General features: G+C 43.0%; 1 protein-coding gene across 1 annotated transcript in view; it reads right to left on the reverse strand.

Annotated features, from left to right (window-relative positions):
• AGBL3 (AGBL carboxypeptidase 3) overlaps positions 1-24,607 on the reverse strand; it is a 74,508-nt gene that overhangs the window by 15,188 nt on the left and 34,713 nt on the right. The window contains exons 8-13 of the mRNA XM_004707895.1: positions 23,031-23,157; positions 21,548-21,648; positions 20,848-20,960; positions 17,643-17,709; positions 10,152-10,235; positions 4,902-5,028 (exon numbers count right to left, since the gene is read on the reverse strand). Coding sequence (XP_004707952.1) covers positions 4,902-5,028; positions 10,152-10,235; positions 17,643-17,709; positions 20,848-20,960; positions 21,548-21,648; positions 23,031-23,157 — 619 coding nt within the window. The remainder of the gene's footprint in view (positions 1-4,901; positions 5,029-10,151; positions 10,236-17,642; positions 17,710-20,847; positions 20,961-21,547; positions 21,649-23,030; positions 23,158-24,607) is intronic.

The following is a 24,607-nucleotide window of genomic DNA, read 5'->3' on the forward strand; positions in this document are numbered from 1 at the left end:
CAGCAGCTGATGGAATGCTGGTTGAAAAAATTCAACAAATGGATGTCCCAGTGAAAGTACTTACTCCCCTACGTCAAGAAATTGACAAGATAGCTATTTGACCCACGGACTGGAAAAGGTCCACTTTTGTGCCCATTCCAAAGAAAGATGATGCAGGGAATGTGAACATTATTGCACAGGATCCTTGTTCTTGAATGTTGGCAAAATCTTGCTGGAGATTATTCAAAAAGAGCTACAGCAGAGCGTAGGGAGAACATGGCAGGAGTTTTAGCTGGGTTTGTGGAGGACTTGGAATGAGGAATACGGCTGGTGTCACACAGGTCTTGCTGAAAGGCAGAGCATTCCAGAAAGTGATTTCCCTGTGTTTTACTGGCTACATAAAGGTATTCAACTGGATGATAACAAATTATGCGGAACCTTATGAAGAATGAGAATTTCAGACCACGCCGCTGTGCTCCCGAGGAACCTGATGATTGGAGTAAGTGGCAGTTGTTCAAACAGATGAAGGGACACGAGATGATCTAAAATTGGAAAAGGTGTGTAGTCGGGTTTTATCCTTCCACCACACACACTTAAGTCATCTGGGTGCTGAGCAAATCATTCAGGAAGCTCTGTGAAGAGGAATGTGGTAGCAGGATGTGAGGACAACTCATGAACGGCCTCAGCTACAGGTGTGGCGCCGCTTTATGTGCCCAAGCTACAGCCGTTAGTAGGGAAGAACACGAGCATCTCCACCAGGAGCCCCTAAGCAATGTCGTGGGAATGCGTGAAGAAACAGAAGTGGTCAAGGGTTTCATTCTACTTGCCCATGGAAGCCGGCGCCAAGAAATCAAATCACGAATTGGAAAGGAAGAAAGGCTGTTGCAAAAGACCGCGTTGAAACCTTAGAAAGCAACGATGTCACTTTTATGATGAAGGGATTCCTGACACCAGCTATTTTTGAGCTGCACGTGAAAGCTGCCCAGTGGAGGTCGTAGGACAGTCAGTGCGTTCAAATGGTGGGCTTGGGGGAGAGTATGGAATTCAGTATGGGCCGCCAGAAGAATGGACAAATGAGTTTGGGAGGCAGAGTACAACCAGAACGTGCCTTAGAAGCAAATACAGCAAGCATGTATCTCACCCACGTTGGCGACATCATCAGGAAAGACCAGTCCTGGGAGCAAGACAGCCCGCTTGCAGAGGGTCACATGGAAGGGTCAAGAAGTAAGAGTGAGATGGACTGACTAATGGCGGCATCCATGGACTCAGACACAGCACCGTCCTTGGCTTCCTTTGGGGCGATGGTGTGAGGATAACAGGCAGGTATTAGGAATAAGGTAATTAATGGACGTCTTTCACAGCTGTATTAAACTAGGATCGATTTCTTCCAGAGCCAACCCCTCATGAGGTTAAAGCATATTTCAGAGTTATGAATCAAGTGGCAATCAGTCCTCCCTGTTTATAAAGGCAAATGTAGTATGATTTATTCAACCCTCAGACAATCAATAATATCAAATCCTTCTCTCTTGGTACAAAATGTACAATTTTTAAATAAAAGAAAAACCTTAAAAATTCAACCAAAAAATTTAAAATTTAAAAACGAAAAAAAAGTCTTAAAAAATTGAAAAATAAAAATAAAAATTTAAAAATGAAGAAAAAATCTTAAAATCTGAAAAATAAAAATAAACATTTTAAATTTAAAAATGAATGAAAACCTTAGAAAATAAAAATAAACATTTTAAATTAACAAAATGGAAGAAAAACCTTCTGCGTGCATCTTGGTCTTTTCAATCCACGTGGGCGTTTTTCTGCTGACAGGACACTTCAGGGATGTCACTTTGCAGCAGGTCCCATACAGATCCAGTCCTTGGGACGCCACTGTGTTTTGGACCGGTGCCTCCTTAGTTTTGAGAACATATTTGTGCTGGCTTTTGTTAAGGCTCTGAATCAGACTTTGGGAGCTGAAAGAAATTGGGTACTCTTAATTGCAAACGTGAATTACCCATTCAAGTCTTGCAATGCCATGTTTTATTTGTATTTCATAGTATGCAATGTCTCTCCCATATATCAGCCGACTTGGGACTCTCATCTGTCCTGTGCTCCAGGCAGGATGGCTAATAGGATCCCCATAGGATAAATGGGGGGAAGTACACAGTGTAAGTGATTTGCTCAAAATCACCTAGCTAACAAGAGGAAATGACGGGCCTAGAATTTACATCTTTGTTTCCATTCCATTCTTTTGTCTGGATGTGTCCTTTGGTTTTTTTTCTCTGTAGGAGATGATAAATAAATATTGTTAAATATAATTCTTAGTTTAATTAACTGGTTCTAGAGTCAAGTGCTGGGCTGCCCAAGATGCCCCACGTATTGGCCTCTTACCTGATTTCTCATGTTTCCAGGGCAGGAGAGTTTATCTTTCATCAGAACCCATTTTAGCAACAACTAAAGGCTTTTTAAGTGGGGAGGCTAGGGAAAGAGTAAGGGGTATATACCTTTCTCCTTCTGTTGTGTAAATCCAGTCATTTCCCAGCTGCCATGGCAATGGACAATGAGGGAGCTCTCAAGGGCATGGACCGGCACAAGAGTAGCCCAAACATATCGTTTCACGGAGGGCCTGCAGGAGCAGACAACTGGGGTTCTGGGACCCAGAAGGTTGTCACGAGTCAGGGCCGAGCGGGAAGCACCTACCACCAGCCCTGAATCCACTGTGTGGGTGGTTGTTCGGGTGCCCGGTCCTCAGGACAGGGGAATAAATGTGCGGGCTCCGGGGGAGGAGCGTGTTCCAGGTTGGACTGTTAGCCATAGGGTCAGCAGTTCAACTCTACCAGCTGCCCCATGGGCGATAGATCTGCTCCCATCAAGATTCATTGCCCCAGAGGCACACAGCTCTTCTCTGCCTTACGGGTCACTGGGAGTCGGAGTCGACTGATAGCTGTGGGGTTGACTTTGGGTTTGGGGGGACTTCCTTTTCTAGTTTTAGGTATAATTTTATACGTACTGATCCAGGCTCTAAAACCTAGTAAAAACCTAGTCCTTCATCCCAACTCGTTAACTAGTTATCTGGCACCAGTTGCATTTCTTTGGATGAAGAAACCCAAACCATGCATGATCGATACATAAAAAATAAACTATCAACTATCGGCATCCGTTGGGGCTAGTTTGGTGGTCTGAGAACCTCAGAATCCTTCAAAATGCATCATATGAGCACTCCCTTGTTTACAACTGACCTCATTACAGACACTGTATAGAATGAAAGGAGAGAGTAGGTTAGCAATTGTTATCAAAAAGTTAATTTTAACTGTTGCTTTAATGAAAAATCTCATACACAAAGATATTCTTATGAGGGAACACGGTAGTTGGGGTGAAGAAATCAAATTGTAGGCCGCCTACCTCAAATATTGTTTTAGGATCCAAGGAGGGACAGGTTTCGGGATTGTCACTTAAAAAAGGAGAAAGTGTTATAAAAAACTGAAAGTTAGGTTTTAAAATCAACAAAACTTAAATTTTAACTTTCTTGATAATGACATCATTCATATGCTTAATGTCTAATAAAAACTTTATGTTCAACATCCTGAGGAATGGCCAAGGTGTTTTCCAAAGTGGCCACGCAATATTACATTCCCACCAGAAATGCTGGCGGAAGAGTCCCATTGCTCCACATCCTTGTCGACACTTGTTTTCATCTGTCTTTCTATACGAGCCATCCCAGTGTCTTTCTAAATGACTTGGGGAGCAGCCCTGGTGTATCATGGGAGAAGTGTTGGGCCGCTCGCTAACCACAAGGTTGATGGTTCAACCCAGCAGCTACGAATCCTTGCCTGTCTGATTCCGTAAAGTGTTAGTGTCTCTCTCTTCTTGATGGGAGATTGAGCTATTGAATTGTGTGATATGTGGATTTAAATGCCAATAAAACTGCTTTTTAAAAGATTTAGTGTCTTGGGAACCTTAATTATAGTCGCTGTAAGTCGGAATTGATTAGATGGCAGTGCTTGGGCTAATGGCTAATGACACGGAGTGTCTTGTCCATCTGTATATCTTCTTTGGTGAAATATCTATTGAGATCCAATGTGGTTTCGTTCTTTATTTTTTTATTATTGACCCTAAAGAGTTCTTTTTATATTCTAAATATAAGTCTCCGATCAGACTTGCGTTTTATTTTTCTACTCTGTGGCTTGTATTTCCACTTTTCTTGATGGCATTTATTACATAGCACAAACAGGTTTAACTCAGATGAAGTTCCATTTGTCCACTTTGACCTCTCGTTACCTATTCGTCTGATGTCACATTTCAGAAAGCATTGACTCACTCCCAGTTGGAGAGATTTACCTTTGTGCTTTCCATCATAGCCCAGTAGAGGAGTACTTCTGTCGCTTCCCAAAGTCATCTTTCAGATAAATTAAGAATAAGAAAAATAAAATCTAATTTAATGTATTCCTTTTCTCCGAGTCTTCTTTTCTTTATATGGATCTGAGTTTCCCTTGTGGAGCAGCTGGTGGGTTCAGACTACTGATCTTGCTTAGCCCAGTGCGCCACCAGGACACCACAGGAGTGACAGAGACGTGGACTAAGGTGGTACACAGACTTAGTCATGTCACACGAGGAACAAACATTTCTGAAAGCTAAGTAAGACTTTGAAAACATTTTGGATTGGTTGCCTAGAAAAGGCTTTAGACAATGGTCCTCATTATTCTCTGTCAGAATGGTTTCCTTTATGGTCCCTAATGGCTTTATTTTGTGTGACGAGCCAGGGCAGATGAAGGCAGCTGGGTGACTTACAAGGATTCACGTTTTCAAGTCAACGTTAGAAGAATTCTATCAACAGGATGAACTCCATCATCACTTCATAAAGGCCTTGTCCTTGAAGGAGTCATACAATGACTAGAAAACTCCACACAGCAGTCCACCCTGTGCTATGGGGCCACCGTGCTTTGGAGTGGGCTCTGTGGCCCACAGGAACAACTTGTCCTCGAATGTCGTCCATCGAGGGCTGGGTGAGGATGAACTGCGTACCCTGCGGGTGCTGAGGTGAGCGCGCTGCTCTCGGATTCGCTGAGATGGGAATGGGAAGAACAGGAAGTGAGATGGTGATTCCTGGCTCAAATGGCAAGGAAGAAGCTAACTGACCTCCAAAGAATTTCTCCCGGTTTCCTCCGTGCATTTCTGGAGTTCCAGAAGAAAATAAAAAAATTGAGGTTCAGACTTTGGGGGAAGCTATCTGATTGGAAGATAATCTCTCAGTGCTTCCCATGTCAATGTTTATCAGCTGCATGTATTAATAGTTCCTATCCAGCTGGTAGGTGACCACTCACCACGATAGCCTAGATGCCTGTCTTACTCACCCGAACCTTGGCCAAGGAGTTGCCTTCTCAAATACTCCAGTAGATAGCCGTCTGTTCCATTTGACCCTGTCTCTACAGAAGATGTTAGGAGATCATTAATACCATGAGAAGGATGAATTGACTACTGTCATATTTTTCTAAATTAAAAATGCTATAAAATGGTAGAAATAATTATTTAGCTGACAAAGCAAAACAAAAAAAAAACAGTCCACAAATCTTATGAATTTTGGATACATTTGGATTATTAATAGTATAAGTCTTAGAAATGCACATGCCTTTGGGCCAGCAATTCCCTTTCTAGGAATTTATTCTAAAGAAACAATGAAAAAGACACACGGGGAGTTGTAAGGTTCTTCATTCTTGTTTACAGTAGAAAAAAAATGGAAACAAAACGAAGGCCTAAAGGAAAAAAAAAAGAAGGCTTAACGGTGGCTGATGGCAAAACACGGAGCTTCAATAACCTAATGGAATACCTTGCCATCACTTAGGAACAGGTAAAGAGAATTATGGCTTCAATTGCCTCAATTCTTTCAAAAGACCGCAACGGAAGAGGATGAGATATGAATGAAGATGAGAAACCACTGATCCTGGGGAGTAAGTTACAGATTAATATTAAACTGGACGTGTGTCCCAAGGACCAAGTGCCTAGAATGTACCTCCTCTACGGAGCCCATCCCCCATTGAGTTGTGAAAGGATGAGGAACAAGATGGACTTCCAAGCTTCGATCCCATACAGTCTCCTCAGGGGGAACCTCCCAAATGGCAGACATTCCCTCAAATACACCTATCACCCCCAACGCTCCCACGTAGGAGAGAGCTTCAGAAATTCCCTAGGAAAACACACTTTTGGGAGGTCTCCCCTTTCTGGGTGGCCCTGCATCTGTCTGGCAACACTTCGCTTGTTCACTTGTGTTTCTCTCTCGACTGAAAGGTGAGCAGAAATGGTAGCTTCCACTTCTTAATCTCCCGGGGCCCCACGCACAGTGGCGATCCTGATTTTCTGGCACACGCAGTGTTCCGGGAGTGGATGAATCATCCATGAGACACAAGAGGCAGAGCTTACCTATCAAGTTGGTGTTTGAGTCGTTGTGGCTCGGCGGTAAGTGTCCTCTACTGCAACCCTAACGGGGCACAGAACCAGAAGGGCAACAATCTTGTTATTCAAAGTGAAGACGTGATGCAACCCAGGCACAGATAGGCTTGCTACAATGGACGCAGGGATTGCTAGGAATGCTGTAAGAGCCCCCACGCAAATGATCGTTTAACAAAAACTATAAATATATGTGAAAATGGAGACTCTGTCCAATATGACTTATGCTATCTTGAGTTGTCAACAAAAGTGGTTTCACTTTATCCTCGTGGATTGAAAACGACCAAAAACATCATCTAAATCAGAGCCTTCTAGCATCTTTTGCGACACGTCTTTCCTTCTGCAGCAATGAGTGGAGGAAGGTCTCAATACGTTTTACCGCTGGTGGAATTCTTCCCGTCTGCCAGAGCATAGTGGCGGTCAGGAGGACACAAAAATGAATGCTTACAATTTCACGTATTTATGTGATAAGAGTAAGGATGTAAGAAGACTGTAAAATTGGTGAGGCATACAAAATCACACACAAATACCTAAGTAGAGTATACAACTGTGCTTATGATAAAAAGGATAAAATCTGATTTTCTCTCGAGGAGGCTAGAGAAAGAAAAAATATACACATGTATCATTGCTTTCCAACATGGTCCAGTGGGACTAGCAGACACATGATACTAGAGAGGCGCAGTGGCTAATTGTGCAGAGTGCACATGGCTACGTGTCTGTGAAAACATTTGAAATGAGTTCAGACTTTAGTTTCTGCATCACTCATGTATGGATTCTATAAAGAACTCTCATCAAGGGCCTGAGAGACGGGAAAATAATTGAAAATGTATTTGCCAACATTTCAACGGGTAGCAGAATACACAGAGAGCTACAGCTTAAAATCTCCTCCCCTGCCTGTATCATAATTGAAGGGCAGCAAAGTAAATGGACACAATCGTCACGAAGAGGTTCATGTGAAGGTCAAAATCAAAACAAAGGAAAGAGAAAAGGAAATATTCTAGATGAAATGGCATTCCGAGGGAGCTGCAAACAAGTTCATGGATTGTGCTAAGAGTTGTATGAGCCCCCAATAAAATGATTTTTTAAAGAAGTTCGTGGAAAGATGAAAGAGGAAGATAATGGAATAATCTTCCCATGAATGTCTTGTAGTTAAAATTGGAAGTGGAAGATAACCACTATGCTTTGGAGAAAGCGTGAAGTGAGGCTGAAGAAAATTCACTTGTGTTCTGCCTTGGCTTGATCGCTTATTCTCCATCCCCCACCAGTTTGACTGGCTTATAATTCACAAATCATCTAACGGCTCAGTCACATCATGAAGAGTTGTACAATCCACCACCATCAATTAGACTTCATAAATTCCTGGTGTTCCTGCTAGCCCTCTGCTATCACGTACATGTACATCCGTTCTCTCTCAAGAATTCCAAATTCCAACCTTAGTAGTCTAGGGTTATATGTTTTTGCTTCCAGTCTTCAAAATCCATTACAGAGAGTATCTTTTTCAATACAAGAGTTTGACAATACTTCAAAATGGCTTTATAATATTATTTTAGGATTTTACTGATGTCTAACAAGCAAGCAGCTGAGAGAAGAAATTGTTCAGAGAGTAAGAATTTAATAGGCCAATTTAAGGTCCATTAATAAAGAAAGAAAAGGAGGAGCCGGTGGGCTTCTGCCTGCAGTGAGAGAATGTGGGGTGTGGTTGAGTGGACACCATCCTATGGAAGCCATGATGATAAGGCAAGGCGACTGTATGCCAGGCGACTTTTTGATGAGGAGCAGAATATTTGCCTGGTCTTTCTGTTTCTCTCTAGAGACTGTTTATTATCCACAGGGAACAGGAAATCTTAGTAGTTCTACAGGGGAGAAGTTGACTAACCTGCTGCCGAGGTGATCAAGTGAGATTGTGTCTGCAGGATTTAATATCACCCATGTAATACTCCTCATGAACGTATACCCTCAATTGAATCATAAAGGAACATTAAAAAACATACAATGAATGTTTCACTTAAAATGTGTGTAGCGGGGTGGGGGGAGAAGGTGGCGGGGAAGGGTGCAGTGAGCAAACAATGCCATAGACAGGAGAACAACTAGATAATTAAAATCCACAACAAGGGGGAAAGAGACACCCTGGGGGTATTGGAGCAACAGCAATCTAGCTGAGAGGAAGTAGTAAGAGGCAGTAGTAGGGCGTGTGCGATGGGGGGAGGGGGGGTAGGAGAAAGGTGTGGCAGGTTGTCCTGGTAAAGATTACACCTGTGGAAACCCTGTGGCTCAGTTTTACATGATCCCAAAGGGTCATCATGAATCGGAGTCGACTTGATGCAATGGGGCTGGTGTTGGAGTTGGTTCTGAAGGGCAGTGAGGCCCACCGTTTTATTGGATAAAAATTTGTATTTCAAATTTCTTCTGGAAAGGCTGAAATATGTTTTTTTTTCCTGCTGAGATCAAAGTATCATTTACCCCAGTTAAAATATTATAGCATATGTAAACAGACCCCTACATATGGAAAACAAGCACACAGGGATCTGTCCGACATGCTTAGCCACTGGGGAGTTTCAAATGGAAAGTACAAGGAGCTACTAACACACATCTGCTGGAATAGCTAGATACCGTATGTACTCGAGTCTAAGCCAACCGGATATCAGCCGAGGCACCTAATTTTACCACAAAAGCTGCATTAAAAATGTGCTGAAAAACTCAGCTGATGCACAAGTATATATGGGGTGTATGTGTGTGTGCGTATATATTATATTAGCATTAAATATTAGTAGCATTAAATATTAATATATATTAGCATTAAATACTGTTAAGGATAAAGAGAAACTGAGTCACTCACACATTTTTATTGGAGATGTAGAACGACCTATACTCAGGTCGACTGGGTTCCACTGATCTGCTGCTTCCAACAGTGCTCTGGGGCATAGCATGCTGTACTGAGGAGCCCATTGAAACGAATACTCATTTGAAAAAGACAGTCCCTGAGGTTAGTGTTTGAGATTTCGTCTGACCCTAGATGGGCTCTTTCCAACGGCCCTTCTTCATTTTCTTGGCAAATGAAATCACCCACAGCTTAGTCTATGTGTTCAATGAAACCTCCCAACCTTCTCCCAGTTGTTTCTCAACACAACAGCCACTGCCTTGGAGACGACCCTGGCCTTTGAACAATACTGCCTTTTGTTGCAAGAGTGTTATGTCCTTGGGCGCCTTTTGTTGCAAGAGTGTTATGTCCTTGGGAAGGAGATTATCTGTTGAATGGCCTGCTTTCTCTCCATGCCAAGGCAAAATCTCCAAGCCTGGGCTCCAGAGCTGGGGGTGGGGGACTCGATGTTCTACTCTCTGAGTAACGCCCCCATTTTAGGAGCCGAGCTCAAGGTTCTTTCGTAGTTTTAGAAACAGTAAGTAAAATGGACACACTTTTAATCACGAAGATGACAGAGGGTAGGCACGTGAGCTTGAGGGAACTGAAACCAAATGCACTGCCACCGAGGCCACTCTGACTCAGGGTGCCCCTGCAGGACAGGGTAGAGCTGGCCCTGGGGGTCCGAGACTGAGCTCCTTTACAGGAGCAGAAGCCTCCTCCCTCCTGAGAACTTGGGTGCAGGGAAGGCAACATATGATAAAAGGGAGGGTGGGAACAAATGGAGGCAGGGGACAACACTGGGAAGACTGCTTAAAAAAAAGTGTAAAAGGAAATAACTTACCTTTCCTTTTTGAGAGAAAAGATAACAGCCAATAAGATTTACCTTGTGTCCGTCTCTGGCATGTTTATAACCTGCTATAGTAGAATTCCTTTCCTTCTTAGTTTTCAGATATTTCTTGGGTTTTAGCTAGATAAAAGAACCAGATATAAAATCATCATTGAATCAAAACTTTGACAGTCAGTAGACATGCAGAATAAAGCTACCTTGGGACTTCCGCTTCTAGGTGGTGAGGACTGGGTTTCCCTTTCTTGGAAGCCAGGTTTCTTGGCTCCGTGCCTCACCCAGGCCCTTGACGGTAAGGCACATTTGGCCTTACAGAAACATATTTCCTAAAATTACCTTTAAGTCAAAGGAGAATCTAGACTGTTTGACCTAGACCTTGAGCATTGGACTTCACCAAAAACAAAGTTGTATTGAGATGTAGCAACTTATCATGCAATTCAATATTTCAAACAAATTACCGTACACACTTGAGTATAAGCCGACCCGAATATCAGCCGAGGCACCTAATTTTACCACAAAAACTGCAATAAAAATGTGCCGAAAAACTCGGCTTATACTTGAGTATGTACACTAAGAAGGTTTGATCAGATGTGGTATAAAACTCTTCAGAAGTTCTCTTATCTTTGGAACATTTTTGGCTCTCTAGTTGAAAGGTTAAGGATCCTGGGTGGTGCAGTGGTGGGCAGTTTGAACCCACCAGCCACACCCTGGGAGAAAGAAGAGGCCATCTCTTCCTGCCAAGACTTATACCCTTGGAAACCCTACAGGGCAGCTCAACTTTCACCTGTGGGGTCACTATGAGTTGGATTCCAAACCCCCAACAGTTTTATTAGCATATATTTCACATTTCATACAATTCAATAGTTCAATCACATCAAGAAGAGTTGTACAATCGTCACCACGATCAATTTTAGAAAATTTTCTTCATTCTTGTCCTCATCATTGTTAGCTTCCCATTTCCCCACAACCTCCCCAGCCACACCCCCAAGGAACCATGAATCCAGGTACTGTCTCTATAGATTTACCTATCCTGAATTTCATATACAGAAAAACATTAAAAACAAACACGTAACAAGAATAACAAAGTAAAATAAATTAAAACCTCAATCAACAAGAGGGCAGGAAATATTAAAAACTAGAACAAATTTAAATGGCTCATAAGGAAGATAAAATGATAGGGTGCTAAATATTTGAACCTAACTGCAGCTGCAAAAACCCACTTTCCAATGCGTTCTCTGTGTCTGCAAGGCTTTTCACATCCAAGGTCGTGGTCAGAGGGGACTCAACAGGGGCTTGATCATGTGTATTTCCCCTCCCCTTTAAAAATAACCACCACCCTCTCTCCCCTTGAAGCATCTTTAAAATTGGTCTAAAGGGAGCTAGCATAATAAGATATTACATTTTGATCAAACTATGTCTGCCACAGTCAACTTTATAATGCTCTCTGTTTGGTAACACGGCCATTCACACCCCTCAACTATGATCAGGGGCATTCGCCAGAGGCTAAAGCCATGTTTCCACTGTCATCCACAGCCTTCTGCAAACTAGGTGTTCAACATTTAAGTTCTGATGCCATTCCCTCCTTTAGAGTTGGATTGTGTTATTGGCAATCGTTGGCTCACACAAGGTGGGGTGCTTGTGGACTTGTGGAAATGCCTATGAGTTGGATTTGCCTCCATGACAGTGGGTTGGCTTTGTAGTAAAAATGTTCCCCTTATTTGTATATCATACATTAAATAAACTTCAATTGATTTCTATTATTGATTTAACTTGAGTTTTGTTTTGAGAGAAGATAGAGTAGTTTTCTCTAGTCTTTTCCATAATGACAGGGACAAGTCCTGGTTATGTGTTACGAAAGAAATAGAAGATGTTGAAAAGTGGAGAGAAGCCAGACTGACTAGAGATTGCAGGATCAGTCTTTCTAATGATTTTACGTGGAATGCCCAGACATGTTAGATAGTACACGTTTAGATCATAACCGCTTTGTTCTGACTAATCTGTGGCTCCACCTCACCTGGGCCAACCACGGCTGAAGGGGAGGCTGTGTTAGTTTCCTGTGGTTAGTCATTTCTGCCTCACAGCGACCTTGTGAGCAACAACAGGGAAACATTGCCCGGTCCTATGGCATCCTCCAAACAATTGCTAGGTTTGAGTTCCTTGTTGAAGCCATCGAGTCAGTCCAACTCCTTGATGATCTTCCTTTTTTTTGCTGAGTTGCTACTTTACCGAGTACGATGCCCTTTTTAGGGCTTGTTCCCTCCTGATAATGTGTCCAAAGTACGTGAGATGAAGTGTCCCCACCCTTGTTTCTAAGGAGCATCTCCCAAGACAGATTTGTTTGTTCTTCTGGCCGTCTGTGGTCTATTCAGCATGCTTGCCAACGCCATGACTGAAAGGCCTTCGTTCTTTCTCAGTCTTCCTCTTTCCTCGTCCAACTGTCACAAGCATTTAGGGCTGACTGAAGATACTATGGTTTGGGTCAGGCGCACCTTAGTCCTCAAAGTGACATCCTTGCTCTCTGAGTTAGTTAATTGTGCCAGCCTGGCCGATAATCACATGTGGTGCTGGTTGAAAGGCGGAGGGATAAATGGGTGGTGAAGCCTCGCCTTTCTAGTTCTCGGATCTCTTGTTTTGTGATGGTTGCATCGGGTGCAGCTGCCTTAGCAGTTCCCTGCTTCAGCTTGCAAGATGGATTTCCTACGAGACATCCCCAAGGAGAAGCCGCATGGATCTATCCCGATGCAGCCCTGGGTGCTGGAGCAGCCGTGTGGAGACCCCTGCCAGTGCTGAGATGCTTACACATTCACTGACTCAGCTTTCCTCCTGCGGTCGGCATTATTGCCTCTGTTTTGTGAGGTGAAGGACTTTGTGGACTGGTGTTGGGTTAATGGGTTAATGTTGGACTTGTGGGCTTGGGCAGCATTGGGTTGGGATGTTTTCGTGATGCACATTTTCTTTGCATAAAACTCTCTCTTATACATGAGTTGCTGTGGATTTGTTTCTCCAAAGTACCTAGACTAATACACTCTTCAACATGTCAAAGAGGTCCTTGTGCAGTGGAAAGGAGTGCTGGTAGTGTCAGGGTTAGACACTGGGCTGCCACTAGCACGGTCAGCAGTTTGAAACTCCCAGCCTGCTCCGAGGTAGAACGATGAACGTGGCTCTCTCCTCCTGCAAAGTGCTACCATCTCAGAAACCCTCAGGGGCAGGTCTACCCTGAGGAACACGATGAGTCAGAATCCACTCCATGGTAGTGAGGTTGTGTTGGCTTTGGGTTATGCAACAGATTTACCATCATTTGAGTTCTGGACTGCTGTTTCCATGGGCATGAATTTTGGATCCAAGTAAAATAAAGTCCTTGACAACTTCAATCTTTTCTCTGTTTGTCATGATGTTAGCTATTGGTCCAGTTGCAAGAATGTTGATTTCCTTTACATTGATTGTGTGTAATCCATACTGAAGTTTGCGGCCCTTATTCTTCATCAGCAGTGCTTTAACTCCTTTCAGCAAGCAAGGCAGTGTCAGCTGCATATTTCAGGATGTTAACAAACCTTCTTCTAATCCTGAGCTCATGTTCTTTTAATTTTTGAAAGGAGTTTGTATGTCAGGAAAGAATCCAAGTTGTGTTAATCTAGGTAGACTGAAAAAACAACATTCATAAACACTCATATTTTATGAGAGTTTCATATAAAGGGTAATTGTACATTAAGCATCCCAACCCAGTCCAGTCCAGGCCCATAAGTCTGACATGAGCCCATATGGCCGACATTGAACTAGAAAGTCCTCCTCAAACTCAAAAGATACACAACGATGCCGACTGCAGGAGGAAAGCCGAATCGGTGAGTGTGTAAGCCTCTCAGTGCTGGCTGGGGCCTGCACTTGGCTTCTCCAGCACCCAGGGCTGCATCAGGGTAAGTCCGCGTGGCTTCTCCTCAGGGATGTCTTGCAGGAAGTGAGCCTTGCCAGCTGAGGCAGAGAACCAGCTAAGGCAGCCGCACACTGGTCTGACCATCAGAGAACAAGAGACCAGACAGGGGAGGCTCGCAGAGCCATTTATCTCTCCGCCCTTCAGTTAGTCCCACGTGGCCATCATTCAAATCCACTTCGGTTCTCTCTTCCTCCTTTATAGCCACTCAGACCAATGTGGGAATCTGAGGGGGAGGAATTATTTTTGTTTTTAAAGAAAAACATTCAGAGTAGTTGCATAGCCCGTCTCATCAAATCCAATCATGAATAGCATCCTGTTAAGGCCCCATACATGTGCTCTTTCTCTCCCTTCCTCCTCCTCTCCTTCCTTCCCTCCATAATGCCCTGCCCCTGCCCTCCCCTTCACTTCCCTCACCCCATGTTCCTGACTTCCTGGTAGTCTTCAATGTCTTATCCTTTGGTGTGAAACCCATTTTTCTTTGTTTCTCCTTACAATAATGCTATTATCAAAGTTATCTTTGTAAGACTGACTAACTTTACTAAGCCCAGTGTTCTCTAGTGTGTGGTGTTTGACAGCGTTGATGGTGTTTCATGGATGCATAATATTCTATTGTATCAATATATCAGCATTTGTTTGTCCATTCCGCTATAATTAGAATCTTTTGGTTGCTTCCATGTTTGTGCTATTATGGAAATTGCTGAAGCAAACACAAGTATGCACATGTCTGCTCCTGTTGTGCTCTTTATTTCTTTAGAGTGCATACCCAGTAGACATTGCAGGATCATAAAGTAATGGTATTTGCATTTGTGTAAGGAAGTGCCATGCTGGTTTCCATAGGGGTGGTACAGTTCTACAGTCCCACCAGCAATGTATAAGTATGCCAGTCTCTCGTCATCCTCTCCAGCACTTATTGCTTTTTTGTGTGTGCTAAGAATGTCAGTATGAAGTGGTATCTCATTGTTTTAATTTGTATTTCTTTTATTGCTAATGAACATGAACATTTAATCATATGGCAGTTGGCTGCCTGGATGGCATCTTTAGTAAGCTGTCTATTCATGTCCTGTGCCCATTTTTGATTAGGCTATTTGTATTTTTCATGTTAAGATGTTGTAGTTTTATATAGATTTTTAAAATTAGTCCTTTATCTGATGTGTCATTATTAAATATCTTCCCCAATCTGTTGGTTCTGTTGGTGAAATCTTTTGATGTGCATTAATGTCATATTTTCTTGACTGTCCCAGTCCTTTATTTTGTCTTCTATAGTGTGAATATTTTTCATTATATTCAGTAGTGTATTTAGGCCTTATATTAGGGTCTTTACATGTGTACTCTACTTTTTAATTGATGGTCTTTATGGTTCTAGGGTTTATATTTAGGTCTTTTATCCATTTTGTGTCCATTTTTGTACATGAGGTATGGGTTATGCTTCATTCTTTTGTGAGTGGATAGCTGACATTTCCAGCACCATTTATTGAAAAGGATACCTCTTCCCCACTTAATGTGTTTTAGTCCTTTATCAAAATTCAAGTGTGCACAAGCAAATGTGAAGAAAGCTGATGGTGTCCTGCTATCAAAACATATAGCGGCTGGGGTCTTAAAGACTTGAAGTTAAACAAGCAGCCATCTAGCAGAGAAGCAACAAGCCCACATGGAAGAAGCACACCCGCTGGTGTGATCATGAGGTGTTGATGGAATCAGGTAACAGGCATCAGAAGACCACAAGCAAACAAAAAACATATTGTTGAGAATGAGGTTGGTGGAGGGAGGGGTTAGAGCAGAGGTCCAAAAACCATCTGTAGACAGTGGGACATCCCCTCACAGAAGGGTCACAAGTAAGGCATGAGTCAACCAGGGCGCAGTAGAGCACTGATGAAACACACAACATTCCTCTGGTTCCTCACCCCCTACTATCATGACCCCAGTCCTGCCTTTCACTGTGGGCTAAACTGGAGCATGTACACAGGTACAGAGAAGAGCTCACAACACATGGAATCCAGGTCAGATAATCCCATCAGGAACAGAAATGGGCGTAGGGATACCAGGAGAGTAGGGGGAAGGTAGGGATATGAAGGGAGGAAGGGGAAATTGACTGACCACAATGATGGACACACAACGTCACTACCCACACCCACCCAGAGGGACGAACAACAGAAACCCTGGGATAAGGGAGACAGTGGTCAGTGTAAGAAATGAAAATAAAAATAATTTATAATTTATCAAGTGTGGTCACGAGGGTGGGAGGGGAGGGGGGCGAGGAGCTGATTCCAAGGACTCAAATAGAAAGTAAACGTTTACAAAATGATGACAACAATGTACAAATGTGCTTGATGCAATTGATGTATGGATCATTATAAGAGCTGTAAGAGCCTCCAATAAAATGATCTTTAAAAACAAGACAAACAAACAAAAATGCTAGCATCTATAGGTACTTGGTTGTATTTCTGATTCAATTCTAATCCGTTGATCTTCATGTCTATCAATGGATCAGTACTAGGCTATTTTGATTACCATGATTATAGAAAAGGTTTAAAAGCCTGGGAGTGAAAAACCTCCTACTTTGTTTTTTAATAGTGCTTTTTTTAAAATACTGGGGCTCTTTCCTTTTTATATAACATTGGTGATTAGTTTTTCCACTTTGAGGAATTGTGCTGGGATTTGAATAGGAATTGCTTTGAACTTGTAAAATGTTTTTGGTATTACGGATGTTTTCACTACATTTAGTCTACCTATCAAGGAGCCCTGGTGGCACCGTGGTCACAAGTTGGTCTGCTAACTACAAGGCAAACAGATCAAACTCACCAACCAGCCCACAGGGGAAGAACGGGGCTTTCGATGTCTGTAGACAGTTACAGTCTGGGAAACTCACGGGGGCAGTTCCACCCTGTCCCGCAACGGCAGTGAATTTACTTAGTTTTTAAAATTCGGGATCAGAGTAGATTGTAAAGCCTCTTTTGGCTTCCTGTAGGATTGCTTTGTAGTTCTCTTTGTATAGCTCTTTTTGTTTCTCTGGTGAGACTTTTTTTCCCCTAAATATTTTTTCTTTTGGGCAGTCATTGTAAATGGTATTGGTCTTCTAATAATTGTTGTTAAATAAATGCCACGGTTAATATCTATGTTGGTATTATATTAGTAATAATTAACAAAACAAATTACAGTTGTTAAATGAAGTTATTGTCTCTCAGAATAACTACATCACTACAAACGTTTTTGTTGTTGCCTTGTCAGTCACAATAAGAAGAGCATCTCAATTATGTATGGAATGTTATGAGAGCTGTAAGAGGCCCCAATAAAATGATTTGAAGGGGAAAAAAAAAGAAGCAGAGTATTGACTAAGCATGCCTCTATACCCTAAGCAGCAGAAGAAAAGTTAGTTCTGCTTATACTCTAAACCAGGAGCCCTGGTGGCTTAGTGGGTTACATACTGGACTGTGAACCACAAGCTTCGTGGCTCAAACCCATCAGTGTTGCTCCTTCCTTCTGTCAAGATCAACAGTCTCAAGAACCCTAAGGAGCAATTCTACTCTGCATGGTAGGGTGACTCTGGGTTGCGGTTGACTTGCTAGCAGTGGAGATAGACCATGAGCAGAGAGGTTCAGTCATACCTGAGGGGTTAACTTGAGAACATAAGACTGAGAGTCGTTGGATTCTGAAGTGTCAGAGCCTCGGCTACTGAAAAAAAAAAAATTAGTTTACAGTATGTTTTGGTAGCATTTTCAAATGTCAACTGTTTCTTTGACTTAAAACCATTAAAAAAAAATCACATTGAACTGGTAGAAATAGTTCTTAGAAGATGAAGAAGGTTGTTGGCAAAGGAAGTTTGAGTGTCTAGTTGTTCCAGAGGACTTAGAAGTAGAGTTCCCCTGGCTGAGTGCATGGAGAAGGAGGGCCAGGCGGCCCTGTCAGTGGGGTACAAGCTTTGGAGACATGGATGTTTTCATATCTGACTCACTGCTGTATCGCCAGAGTGAAGACAGTGTCAGCCACATACTAGGCATTTAAGCACACTGGTCAATAAGTGAACGAATGAATACTCCATTTGGGCATTTCTCAGGGCTTGGGAGTATCACCCACTCTTAAATTCTGAGACTGCTCATGAAAGGTCTCCAGATTTGGACTCAACCATTTAAACCAACAGTGTAATGATCACTTCTGAGTCTTCAATGCTACGTGAATGCCTTGAAGTCTTATTCGAACACCTTGCCACAACTACCTTGCAATAAACGGGACATGCATGCCTGGCAAACCTGAGCATTTATTAAGATTAAAACCCTAATGGGTTTTAAATCCTGATCTATTTGATGCAAAGTCCACACCCATTGGAGAGACAGTGGATTGCACTGGGAAAATCGGCTGCAAAAGCCCTCTTTGAAGTGATACAAAGCTAAGAAAGCACTTTGAAGGCTGCGCTCCACCGGACCTAAGCCACGGCGTTCTCAGTTGCTTCCTATGCCTGGGAGAGGTGGACAGTGAAGAAAGAAGGCAGAGAAAGACTCGATGCCTTTGAGTAATGGTGCTGGGGAAGAATATTCGATATACCATGGACGGCGGCCACCAGACTCATAAACAAGTCAGCATTGAAGAAGTACAGCCAGCATGCTCCTTAGAAGGGAGGATGGTGAGACTTTGTCTCATGTACTGTGGACGGCTTGTCAGGAGAGACCAGTGCCGGAGGAAGGCCATCATGCGTGGTCAAGTAGAGGGTCAGCAAAAAATAGAGGAAGACCCTCAACGAGATGTGTTGACCCAGTGGCGGCAACAGTGGCCTCCAAAACAGCCATGATTGTAAGAATGTGCGGGAGGTGGGAAGTGTTTGTTCCCTGTTCTAAGTAGATTATACATAGGGCCATTTGGGGTCAGGGTAGACTAACAGTAACAAACTTTCTGCTTTAAAGCCACATTTAAAACAAAGTGACTTTCAAGTGCTTGTCAATAGAGATTTGACAAACCCTTGAGGAAACCATAGTACATCTATACCTCAGAGTACGAGGTAGAAATCAGGAGAATATCTCTGTATAGATAATAGATATTGATTTTCGTACCATCGTAAGTAGAAAAAGCCAGTTACAAACAATGTGTGCTATTTTACATAAGGATCGTATAACGGATGTGGCTGCCCACTCCCTTAGTCAAAAGTAAACAATGAAAGGATTAACAAAAGAACTAATGAAAATGGTAGCCCACAGGGCATGAGAAGAAGTGAGGAGGGATTTGAGGTGTGTGTGTGTGTGCTGGGGGTGGGGTGGTGGACAAGGAATCAAGACCCCTGTGAATAGTCTTTGCTCTATGGTTTTAAACTTCCTATCACGTAATGTTTTATATAATTGGAAGACTGTAAGAATAACCAGAAGGGGGAAAGTCTCTCTCCCCAGACAGAGTGGTTCCCTTTCCTCTTTGATTCCTGTACAGGAGAATCTGCACCATGAGCTACCTCTGACCCCTCCCTGGGGGACGGACAACAGAAAAGTGGGTGAAGGGGGACATCGGTCAGTGTAAGACATGGAAAAACAATAATTTATAAATTATCAAGGGTTTGGGAGGGAGGGAGGGTGGGGGAGGGAGGGGGGAAATGAGGAGCTGATACCAAGAGCTCAAAGAGAAAGAAAATATTTTGAAAATGATGATGGTAACAAATGTGCAAATGTGCTTGACACCATGGATGTACTGTGATAAGAGCTGTATGAGCCTCCAATAAAATGATTAAAAAAAAAAAAAAGGAGAATCTGACTGTATATCCCAGATGGGATACAGACTAAAACTAAAAAGAATTACAAAGTTATCTTAAACTATATCCAATAGGCATTCTGTTGGTAGCAATATTCTGGGTATATTATGGGATAAAGTGAGTAGGCATCTACATGAATTGGGAACCAATTCACAAGACGGCTTTCAAGTCTCCAGAAATAAAGATGTTGTTTTTTTCAGTCTTTTTTTAAGGGCATTTTCAATTTCTGCACATGCACGGGGACGCATGAGTGCAGAGGAAGCCTGGGGGAGAAATGATGCAGGTGGGTTACACTGCAGGCAGAGAAGATGGAGAGGCTGACAGGGAAGACCAAATCAAGGCCTATTAGAAAGATGAACTCGGGCGTCTACCACGATTATTTTTGCAATCTGGTAAATGAATAAAACAGTATCTGCTTTCAACTTGATAAGACAGGAAAGAATGTTTCAGAGCCTAGAACATTTCACGGTGGCTGAAATCTACCACAGACAGCAACAAAGGTTGCAATAAAGGCAGAAGGCAGCTCAGTGCCCAGCAAGGGGACATGTGAACATTAGAACAGAGGCTGGAGCTGGTGGGCACACATCAAGTGTGAACAATAAAACGATGCTCTTCCTCTGCAAACATAGCACGATTCAGCACTGGGGTGCCAAGGTCGCTGCTGGCAGCTGAAAAATGTCTGAGTCAAGGGGAAGAAGGAGCAACCACTGATTGTGTCCTTCTTAGAAGGAGTGTACTCTCCTCCTCCAACAATCCTCTCTCGGCATTTCCTTTTGCACTTAACTGTACACTAACTTACAGCAATTAAGTGTCATCTATGCAGACCCTATCTAGCCGTACTCAGTGAATAAGGGAATCATAGGAGCAACCTTGAGAATGTCTTACAGCACAACTGCACCTCATAGCGTCTCAAGAACCCTGCTTGAAGGAATGAATCAAACGTCTCACTGAAGTCTGGCCCAACTAATGTTTGTGGAAGAAAAATTTCCCCCACTGGTGAAATTAATAACCGCTTTGTAATATTAGTATTATAAAATGCATAAAACAGGATAACACATTATATCATTTCCGCAGTCCTGACTTACCTCGACTCTAGATCCATTGAAATTTCTAATAGAGATGTATCTGAATCATCAATGATTTTTTCTAAGTTCATATGCTTCTCCATTTCCTCCAATTCTTTCAGGCACTGAAAATACTAGACAAAAATCACACATGAGTCCATTTATATAAACACTTCCTCGTCAAGCCAATGGAATGCTTACAGGCACTTGGAACAAAAGCTTTGGGACATCAAGTACCCATGATCATCAAGATGATACTGACTCAGAGCACACCTCTGAGACAGAGCTGAACTGCCCTCTCAGGTGGTCAAGGCCATACTGTTTATGGGGCAGACTGCTGCATCTTTCCCCACAGAGAACCACTGGCCTTGTGGTTGGTAGCTGAACACCAACCGCTGCTAGACGAGAGCCCTTTACAAAGCTCCTTTCCACTCAGTGCCATCAATCAGATTCCAATACACAGCGACGCGACCCGACCCGACAGGGTAGACCTGCCTCTGTGAGTTTCTGAGACGAATGCTTTGCTGGAGGAGCGAGCCTCATCTTTCTCTCTCGGAGCAGCTGGTGGTTTCAAACTGCTGATCTTATGGTTAGCAGTCCAACTCGTAACGAGTATGCCAGCAGGGCTCCTTGACCAAATTCCAACACCCCCCAAATTCCGTAAGAGGAAGAAACTGCTGAAGGTCCGCAGGCAACATGCACCTAAATGGACTTGGTTTACCTTGGTTCGGTCCGGGTCACAGTAGTCCAGGAGAGAATCACAAAAATGATATCCCATTGACTCCAGGTCTTTGGTATTGAAATGAGTGCCTCGTTTATAACCTGAAACATCAAGATGTTGATTCACCGTGACCGCCACATGGCCATCACCACCCCGCCCCCGCCCCCACGTTATAAACCAGAGAATAGACGTAGACTTCTGATACGACTAAATGCCCTCTCCGTTTGCTTCCCTTCCTGGGGGCAGGTTATCCAACACCCGAGCACCTTCTCTCGCTCCTCCGCCATCATCCCCATCAAACGACGTAACTTGGGTTCTCACCCCACTACCTCCCTATAGCACAGGGTCGAACTGCCTCTGTGAGTTTCTGAGACCGTTATAACTGGTGGCTGGAGTAGAAAGAGCCATCTTCACCCATGGGACAGCTGGTGGTTTTGAACTGCCAGCCCAGCGGAATGCAGCCCAAAGCATAACCACTATAAGTCTATCCATTATCAGTTGGAAATAGTCCAAGGAATTCCTTTGAGCAAAGCTTGGGTAAAGATTGAACTTTTAAAAAATGTTTGCGTCATCATGGATAATCTTGCAGTGGTTTCAAAGCAGTTTGGGGGGCTTTTTTTTAAAAAAAAGGGGGACAGAAATTATCTACGTGATTTTCTAGTATTTTCCTTTGAGTCAATACATTTTTTGATAAGATGGGGTTCATCTTAATATAGTTTCCTAACTTCTTGAGATATGCTAGGCGTAACTCCAAGATATCTTACCCGAGATCACAAATATACTTTATTTTTCATTCAGGGAGTCAATTGCTTTCATTTAAGTAAAAGTCTATCAAAGAATCAGGCTCTCATTTGCATTGCAAAGAGCAAATCCATGAACCATATTTCTACTTGATGTTTTAAGTAGGGGCATTGTTTGTTTTTGTTTTGTTTTAAATCATTAGTGTCATCTGTAGGAACCCATTAAAAAACTAAAACAAGGAAAGGTTAATTCATGAAACCTGTTAGAGGATAGTATCCTATATACCTGTAGCCCCTGGTTTACAAACGAGGTTCCATCCCCAAATCTGTCTTTAAACTGGAACATTTGGGGATGGTTCACAGCTACTGTCATTTGGTCAATGTTGGGCGAAGTAATGCCTGCTTGTTATTACGAACCAATGTATGTACCTCGGTTTTTAAAAAATTAAAACAGGCTTGATGGTGGTGAGGGCCTGGGTGCTGGTTCCTAACTATAGGTTGTACATTAGTTGGTAACCCAGGGACTGTCTGCACCTGCTAAAACATCCCTTTCTAAACAAAATAAATGATGAAATAGCCATCAGACGGTGGGAGTTTATCCATTGTATTTCCAGACTTGGTTGGGGATCAATGGTATTATTTACGGGGAAGGAGGATGCTTCCCACTAAACTGTCTACACTTCAACCTTGGAAGGAGAGCACTGGTTTGAAGCATGGGCGGCTGCAACGAGGCCTCTTCTTACCCAGAGTCGAGCCGCAGAAAGTGGCCTCCATGGTGAAGCTGTTCCTGATCCCCATTCTCCACATCACCACCCTCCCCGTTCCCTCTTTGCTCTTCTGCACGTTAAACTTGCAAGCTGGGAATGAGAACTGAAAAGACACACATAGTCAGGCCCGTTGACTTGCTGGCTGTTGGCTCTCTTGGACAGCGGGGCTGAAAACAGAAAAGTCCTATCCTCATGAGCCCACCAGGGACTGATAGGTCTTTCTAGATCAATGGAAGAAACACCACCACACACACAGCTCATTTTTAAAGGATGGCATATGTACATTTCCGAGAACTACAGGTTCAAATTCTGGCCATACACTTTACTCAGAAAACCCGACGTATAATGTACAGACTCATTCTTGATCCTGTTGGAGTAAGATCTTCTGCTTTGAAACAATTTCTAGGAAGGGGCTTCAACGTGTTTGGGGATGCAGATTACCGGTGTAGATTTTCAGCTGGAAAGATTCTCTGTTTTATGTGAAGGACTTGTCCCAAAACTCACTGCCATCAAGTGAATTAATTCTGATTCCTAGCCAGCCCCTGGGTCAGAGTAGAACTGCCCTGTGGGTTTCCAGGACTGTAACGCTTCGTGGGAATAAAATGCCCCTTTCACCCACAGAGTGGCTGGTCATTTCGAACTGCTGACCTTGGGGTGAGCAGCCACTACACCACCACGACTCCTATGAAGGACTGGTAGCTGGTCTGAAAGACTGTGATCTGCTGGTGTCTACAGAGGGATATCTCTTTTAGACTTAAATTAATATGCAAAAACCAAACAAACAAACCCTCTTTTTTTGCATTAGCACGTGTCCAAACAAACTCACTGCCGTTGGGTGATTCCAACTGTCAGCACCCCTCTAACAAAGAGTAGAGCTTTCTGAGTGGGTTTCTGAGACGAACCCTTTATGGGAATGGAAAGCCTTAGCTGTTTCCTGTCGAGCGGCTGCTGGTTTCAAAGCAGGGACCTCGTGGTTAGCAGCCCAATTCATAACGCGCACATGTAGACTAGAGCCACCGTCACCCCCTCAGGATGCAGAACAGTTCCAACATGTTCTGTACAAATCTTCCCTTTCTCCCTCAACCCTGGTCCTCCCAACCGCTGATCTGAGGGCTTGGCCATTAAATTTTATTTTTCTCAAGGTTTACAGATAAATGAAATCACACTGGTGTAATTTTTTGAGACTGGCTTCTTTTAGGCATTCCACCAAGGTGTGGTATGTATTAATATTTGGTGTTCTCTTATTGCAGGGCAGCATTTCATTGTATGATGCTTCTAAAGCCTTGTTCCTCCATCCCCCAGCTAAAGAACACCGACTCATTTCCAGTTTGGGGCAATTATAAAAAGAGCTGTTGCCTCTGTGTACAGGTTTTATGCAAATGTGCATTTTCACCTCTCCAGGATAAACACTTTGGTGTGTGTAGGAGGCTGCACTGTCTAGAGAAACCAGTGACACTCATCTATGTAGAAGAAAGATCTTTATATTGAGAAGAAATTGTATGTCAATTTCATAAAGTCTCATTGAACATTCCACGATTCTTTTTAAAAGCATA

This window comes from Echinops telfairi, unplaced genomic scaffold (genome assembly GCF_000313985.2).
Source record: "Echinops telfairi isolate 266 unplaced genomic scaffold, ASM31398v2 ScPeMD7_23;HRSCAF=83, whole genome shotgun sequence".
Classification (NCBI taxonomy): domain Eukaryota; kingdom Metazoa; phylum Chordata; class Mammalia; order Afrosoricida; family Tenrecidae; genus Echinops; species Echinops telfairi.